Raw genomic sequence first — 8,170 nt, 5'->3', positions numbered from 1 at the left:
AAACACATCACAGGTTCTTGTTTCTATTGTACTAGTCCCAAAAATGTCCCAAATGGGGGTTGTATTTTATATACCACTATAAAACAATTATCTTAATCAGAAGCCGTATTCACATACCTTAGGCTATAAAGTGGGCAGTATTACATTTGGGCATTATAAAGCACTGTATAAGAAATATACTGGGTAATTCAAGTGAGAATATACATCAGAAATTTGTATTTTATGTCTACAGTATTTTAAATGCTTTTACTTTAAGCTTTATTTCTTTTTTGTTTTTGTGGAGCTTGACATGGAGCTTTTTTCAGAGAAACCAGATGTGTTGGATGAACGCTCCTTTAATACTCCTTTTAGAGTTATGTGTTTCAGTCTTCGTTCCAACAGCTCTTCCACAGCTCTGAGTGTACCATGCTTTTCACAGCCTAGAGTCAAAGCAGAAAAAGCAACAATTTGTTCTCAGAGTTATACAGTTCAAATCAAATTTCACTTGTTTATAAAGCCCGAATCATAAAAAAAATGTTAAACTGTGTATAGCAATTTTTTAAAAATACAAATCCGGTTAATAAAGGTAATGGTTTAAGTAAGCCATAAGTGTAAGGATCAATTTTAGTTTAACAAGTTTCAAAGATAACCAGCTTTCTTATAAACTTATAATAAATGTGTGTGCCAAATTGTTATAGTAATACAACTAGAAAGAGACAAGCAGTATTCATTATTAGGGTATGTGTTCCCAGTTCACTGCTGAACTTTAACCAGTGTATTTAAACAAAGAATATGTGTTTTTTTTTTTTTTTTTTTTTTTTTTTTTAATTTTCATCAACTGCTTTATCCTGATCAGGGTCGCAGTGGGTCTGGTTTCATTGGGAAACACTGGGTGCAGAGCAGGAATTCTTTTGGTATGGCTGGACAGGGCGTCAATCCATCTCAGGACTTCAGCCACCCCTCAAACACAACCAATTATGTCTGTGTAGACGTCTGGTTGGCCGATAGTGGTGGGCTATTGTAATAGAGTGCTGCACCACCTGAGCGCCCACCTCTGAAAATGTAAAGTAAACTTTGACTGATGCTGTAAACTTGGCAGTTCAATATGATGCATATTTTCTAACTTGTGTGAACTGTGTGAATTCAGCTAGAGCATAATTATTTAATGTAGTTCATGAAAATTGCTAATAAATTATGGTGCTTTACTGCATTACACATTTTTTGTGTTTTAATGTAAATAAAAAAATCTATATTTTTTCCCTTGTATACCATTCACTAAAACCAAACAATCGTACTATTAGATATGAATTGGGGAATGTTTGTACCTTTCTGTCTGGTCTGGCTTCCAGTGAAAGCTCATTAAGACTGTTTTTCAGCTGTACCATAAGCTTTGCTTCAGCCCGCTGTCTGAGTTTACAGATTTCTGCATATTTATCTGCCTCAGCTGTCATCAGCTCCTTCAACGTCTCTTGTTTCTGCCACTCGGCTTCATCTGTTCCCTCACACAGTGGTATTGGATGTAAAGGCACATCGATCACATAATGGGACTGCAAGCACTTTAGGTTCGCTTCTCCCTTTAAAAAAGCTTGATAAAGGCGCTGATGGTGGATTTAAGTCACCACCATTAAGTCAAGGACAGAGGCATAATGGGCTGGAGACAGTTGTGGCCTACATTGTCTCAGCTGTGCCTGGATAAGAGAGATGGCTTCAGATTGGTCCAAATCTGATAAAAACATGAGACACTGATTAGAAAATCCTAGGCTGTTTCCGGCCAAAACATTTCATTGTAGCTAAGGTGACAATGTGGTAAAGTAAGTGGCCAAATGCATGAACATATCAGGGTAGGGCCACTTTAATGAAAAATATTTTTTTAAGTTTCAATTTTGAAAATTAAATGTATAAGTTTCGATTTCGAGATTAAAGTCGAAATAATTACAAGAATAAATTCGTATAAGTTTCGATTCCGAGATTTAAGTCAAAATTATTACGAGATTAATTTCGAGATTAAAGTCAAAATGATTTCGAGATTGAAGTCAAAATGATTACGAGATTAAAGTCGAAATGATTTCGAGATTAAAGTCGAAATGATTTCAAGGTTAAAGTCGAAATGATTTCGAGATTAAAGTCGAAATGATTTCAAGGTTAAAGTCGAAATGATTTCAAGATTAAAGTCGAAATGATTTCAAGGTTAAAGTCGAAATGATTTCGAGATTAAAGTCGAAATGATTTCGAGATTAAAGTCGAAATGATTTCAAGGTTAAAGTCGAAATGATTACGAGATTAAAGTCGAAATGATTTCGAGATTAAAGTCGAAATGATTACGAGATTAAAGTCGAAATGATTTCAAGGTTAAAGTCGAAATGATTACGAAATTAAAGTCGAAATGATTTCAAGGTTAAAGTCGAAATGATTATGAGATTAAAGTCGAAATGATTTCAAGGTTAAAGTCGAAATGATTACGAGATTAAAGTCGAAATGATTACGAGATTAAAGTCGAAATGATTTCGAGATTGAAGTCGAAATTATTTCGAGATTGAAGTCGAAATGATTTCAAGATTAAAGTCGAAATGATTTCAAGATTAAAGTCGAAATGATTTCAAGGTTAAAGTCGAAATGATTTCAAGGTTAAAGTCGAAATGATTACGAGATTAAAGTCGAAATTATAATGAGATTAAAGTTGAAATATTATGGCCATAGCAACCTCCTTGTGTTAAAATGAGGGATGTTCATGATTTGGTAAAGTTATACTTTTGTATCGGTTTCACAAATAAAGAAATCCTCAATCTCCTGCACATCAGCACCAGTTTGTTAGTAGCATGAGGACAATGAAACCGCTTTGTAATAAACTGGGTTTATTTAGAAGAACGTGAGCCACTGGTGCGCTCGACATCTGCGTACTATAAACTAAAGCCATATGGCATCGCTATAAACGGTTGCATTGACGGGTTTAGTCATCATGTCATGTGAATGGAAGCGTACAATACAAACAACCACCCCAAAATAATTGCGGGTTATTGGATAACCACAGTAAATAACATTGGAGTCTGCCCGTCCAGGTACTGAGACCCGTGCTTCTCTGAACTGACAAGACTACGACGACTGCACATATGGCTCTTTGGCCATAATAATTCGACTTTATTCTCATAATCATTTCGACTTTAATCTCGAAATTATTTTGACTTTATTCTCATAATATTTCGGCTTTATTCTCATAATATTTCGACTTCTATCTCGAAATCTAAACTTATACAACTTTATACTCGAAATCAAAACTTACTACAGTAATATTTTTACTGTAATACGCCGTCGTAGGCTTAGAACAACTATTGGCACCCCTAAATGACTGAAACATGAGGGCTTCGGTCATGACTCACCTGTAAGCTCAGGGAGGAGCTCTTTACTCAGCTTTGCTATTTGGGCCACTGCAGTCCATGGATGCCCACGGTTTAAACAGGTCATCACATTCTCATACACAAACTCCTGATGTATAAAACGTCTTTGATCGTCGTATTGAAACTCTCTCCACTGAAAGAAGCTGCTCAAGCGCTGAAGGCCTTCATCTCTCTATCACAATGACAAAATTAACGTAAAGGCTGTGTAAGTATTTTTATAATGGAACGCACGTATATGAATGCATACACACACACACACACACACACACACACACACACACACACACACACACACACACACACACACACACACACAGTGATGTTCATGAGCTAGAACTATAGCTACACTTAATGAATGCTTATTCTGTACCAGTGCGTGCAGGAAACCTGTTGCAGCAGCAATGCAGCCACTGAAGTCTGAACACAGCACGCTAACCCAAACGAAAATATTACAAACGACAAAAACTGCATGTAGCATATTTATTTATTAAGGTATGTTAATGAATTACCTTGAGCTTTGCTAGCTGGGGCATCACAGTGGACAGGGAAGAAGACATTAGCGGCGGCTACAGAAAAGTGCTTGTTTCCAGGGAGAAGCGACCCACAGCTAGCCTGTCACGTGATACTCGCAGGTAGTGAAAAATAAACAAGACATAACAGTGAAAGAAAACCTTGCTGTTATTGTTGTTGTTATTTATCCTGGTCAGGGTCGCTGCTTTTTACCTGAAGAAAACGTCCTCAGCCATATTTTTCATTGTTATTTAGAACGCTTTCAGGGTCTATATACACCGACTAGGCATAACATTATGACCACTGACAGGTGAAGTGAATAACACTGATTATGTCATCACATAGCCAAATTGTGATGGCTAGACGACTGGGTCAGAGCATCTCCAAAACTGCAGCTCTTGTGGGGTGTTCCCGGTGGTTCTGCAGTGGTCAGTATCTATCAAAAGTTGTCCAAGGAAGGAACAGTGGTAAACCGGCGACAGGGTCATGGGCGGCCAAGGCTCATCGATGCACGTGGGGTCGATGAGCGAAGGCTGGCTCGTGTGGTCCGATCCAACAGGCAAGCTAGTGTAGCTCAAATTGCTGAAGAAGTTAATGCTGGTTCTGATAGAAAGGTGTCAGAATACACAGTGCATCTCAGTTTGTTGTGTATGGGGCAGCAAAAGGGGGACCAATACAATATTAGGAAGTTTAGGAAGTCATAATGTTATGCTTGATCGGTGTATATCTCACATTTACACATATAACTGTGAATGATATTGTCATATAAATATGGCATAAACAAAAATATGTTTAAAGCCGTAACTGAGTTGTGTGAAAGTATTCAGACACAACTGACTAACGTTAGTTTTAGTTCAAAAACCCTTGATGGCGATTAAAACATGGGGCGCATCACAGGTAGGATATAATTATTTTTGCAGCATTCAGGGCTGACTCTACGGGCAATAATTAATGTACCCCGGATTGACTAACTTTTAACTGTGTGATCCTTTGGGAACCAATCCCAGTGAAAGGTGACCAATGTAAAGTTACTTATTTACTTCTTTCTGATTGACTATACAAGTCACTTAAAACTGAAGGATCACAATATGCAGCCTGGCAGACAGATTCTATTGACTTTGTACATGAGAGTAATAATTTTGACCATTAAAACAGCTGTACTGTTTTTAAAAAAAACAAAAAATTGACTGAAAAATAGTTCCTATTTTTAGGAAAGGAGGGATTACAGACTCTAAGGGCAGATAGGGTAGTTAACGTCCCCCGGATTGACCCCCCCTCCCAGAACAAAGCAATGTATTATTTTTTAAACTATGTGATCCTTTGGTAACCAATCCCAGTAAAAAGTGACCAATGTAAAGAAAGTTACTTATTTACTCGTTTCTGATCAACTGTGTGAGTCATATAAAACTGAGGGATCAGAACTTTGTACAGGAGAGTTATAGACCACTGAAAGAGCTGTAGTGGTTTAAAAAAAGTTATATCCGTGTATTACTAAAACTAGTCATTTTACTAAGGACAGCAGGGGTAGTTAACGTCCCCCTCCCAGAACAAAGCAATCTATTATGTTTTAAAACTCTATGATCCTTGGGGAACTAATCCCTGTAAAAAGTGACCAATGTAAAGTTACTTATTTACTTGTTTCTGATCGACTATTTGAGTCATATAAAACTGAATGATCACAATATGCAGCCTGGCAGACAGATTCTACCAACTTTGTACAGGAGAGTAATCATTTTGACCACTGAAAGAGCTGTAGTGGTTTAAAAGAAGTTATTCAGTGTATCAGTAAAACTGTGTGATCCTTTATGAACCAATCCCAGTAAAAAGTGACCAATGTAAAGTTCCTTATTTACTTGTTTCTGATTGACTGTGTGAGTCATATACAACTGAGGAATCACAATATGCAGCCTGGCAGACAGATTTTATTCAACCATCCAGCCCGGCTCAGATCAGCGTGCTGAGGATTATGTAGTTTTGTCCGGCGCTCATGTCTGTCTACAGGATGGTTGACTTTGTGCAGGAGAGTAATAATTTTGACCATTGAAACAGCTGTACTGGTTTAAACTCACATCCACACTGTAGCTTCACATTTGTGCTTTGTTGCTTAATAGTCTATTCCTTTCACATTTCTAAGTACAGTCACTTTTTATATTTTGGTTGCTTAGCTTATAAACCTGTTTTATTAGGTTGGCGCTGCTATTGGCGGCTAATCTCTGTAAGCTTTGCATGTTACTACAACATTCATCTTTTAGCATGTTTTTGTGCATTTTAGATTTATAAACCTGTTGCTAAGAAAACCTATACATTTATAATGCGTCATTTTCTGACTAAAAAAATGTCTGTACTTGCCACTGCTGCCTCTATAGCATATCCACACCACTCAAACCAGGTTTAAAGGTTTACTAAAGCGTATTTTTTATTTATTAACTTTTTATATTAGCTTAATTTTACCTTTAATTTAATTAAATATTAAGACAATCCTTGGAACAGATTCAGTTTTATTAACTTGAAATGCTTTATAATGCTGTTTAGTGTAGGCCTACATGTTTTGCTTTTTAGAGAAAGTCCACAGATCTTGTTGTATTTGTAGCATTATCCAAGGCAGGTGTGCGTGTTGTACCACACTATCTGCATTTTACATAACCACATCATCTCTTTTTTCACTCATAGCAGTTTGACATGAAGAATTCCTAATATGCCCTGGGCACTTTGGTGTTATTCATGCATATGGGTAGAGTTAAAATATTCAGACATCTTAAATGATATTACTTTCGTCCAAATGGGTTGAACTGTACTGTAACCCTGTGCCCCTTTAATGTTAGTTTAATATTAGCAGTTTTATATATGTTTACATTCAGTAACATCTACATTTTTAGCACCTGCCTTTTATAAGCCTCGGCCATCTAAGAGTTAATATATACTGGCACAGATGGTGGATCTGTATAATCCTCTTTAATATGAGTCACTCCTCCCTGCGTGGGGGTCTGCATGCATCTGAAAATTAGCTTAATGAAATGAATGGGGACAGAACGAGGAGAATTTACAGCTGTGATGTCTCTTCAATTTAACTGTGTGGGTGTTGAGTGACACTTCTCATCGGAGGTGACGCCATGCTGAAATTGCTGCTTTTTCATCTTTACCTGCTTGTGTATGAGAGAGAAAGCAGACATTTTCAGTGTTACTGTACGTACTGAATTGCTTTACAGGATTTTTCAGTAATCAACAACAACATGGAAGGTGTTTGGCACAATGCTACAATTATGAATCTATCTTCAAAGGGTAAGCTGCTAATGGGTTCATGTTTAAATAGATTGAAAAATACAGAATGGCTATAGAGAGCTAGGCTGATGGCCAGTAAGGCCTAACTAAACAAATGTAAGGGCAATGTGACAGAATTTGTGGAAAGCAAATTAATGTTTGGACATTGTAAACACAGGGAAAGCTAAACATTTCAATAAGCATAGCAGATTTTGTAAGCATAGCATAGCTTACCACCACAGCAGATTTTAAAGGAGCTCATTTTGGAAATATATGATCTGCTTTTTTAAATTTGTACAGTGCTTTCAATATTATAGTTGTAATGCATATTGTCCTGATTGATAGGTGCAGTTAAAAAAGCCTTAATAATTTGGGCACAAAGAACTCAACAGCTGTAGTCAATCAAAATCATGAAGATTTGGAAGCAGTGCCACACAGGTAAATGACATTATAAATCTCCACAATCAAATTATTATGATTATGATTATTATTGTCATGTAAAAAATACAACTAACAAAAGAAATCATAATTGTAAAAATGAAAGAAATTGCATTGAAATCCCAAGACACTTATGACCTTTACAAATGTATGTAAGCATTTGATGTAATTTGCATACGCAATACAGGAATATTGTGGTCTAGAGGCATTTTAGTGGCCTAACTCAAGCTCAGTGGTTAAAGCCATGCTGTAACAGGTGTTTTAAATAAATAACTCAACTGTGCTTTGTTCAAATCCTGGAAGCTAAATAGTCTGAGAGATTCCAAAGACTAAACAGGTTGTTGTGGACTAAAGAGGCACACTATTATGATACAGGGGAGTTTGGAGGTGTTATTATTTATATATGGGATATGAATATTGTAGTGTTGGTTATACAGTAGTGTTCAAAAAAATAGCAGTGATTTTAAAAAAGTGAATAAAGCACAAAATCATTATAATAACTTTTATTTCCATAAATGCAAATGCACTGAAAATACTACACTTTCAATTCTAAATCAAAACATTAACAAATGTTGCCAGTTTGTGTTAATCCT

At 36.4% G+C, this 8,170-nt stretch overlaps 1 protein-coding gene across 1 annotated transcript; it reads right to left on the bottom strand.

Moving 5' to 3' along the window:
- Positions 1-190: 190 nt before the first annotated feature.
- c13h8orf74 (chromosome 13 C8orf74 homolog) lies at positions 191-4,117 on the bottom strand. Its single transcript, XM_063007954.1, is given in 5 exon segments — positions 191-419; positions 1,305-1,702; positions 3,354-3,543; positions 3,742-3,802; positions 4,095-4,117. Coding segments are annotated over 5 exon segments (729 nt in total). The 3' UTR covers positions 191-362.
- Between the last annotated feature and the right edge of the window lie 4,053 nt (positions 4,118-8,170).

This window comes from Trichomycterus rosablanca, chromosome 13, assembly GCF_030014385.1.
Source record: "Trichomycterus rosablanca isolate fTriRos1 chromosome 13, fTriRos1.hap1, whole genome shotgun sequence".
Taxonomy (NCBI): Eukaryota; Metazoa; Chordata; class Actinopteri; order Siluriformes; family Trichomycteridae; genus Trichomycterus; species Trichomycterus rosablanca.
This window is presented reverse-complemented; position numbering and strand designations above follow the sequence as displayed.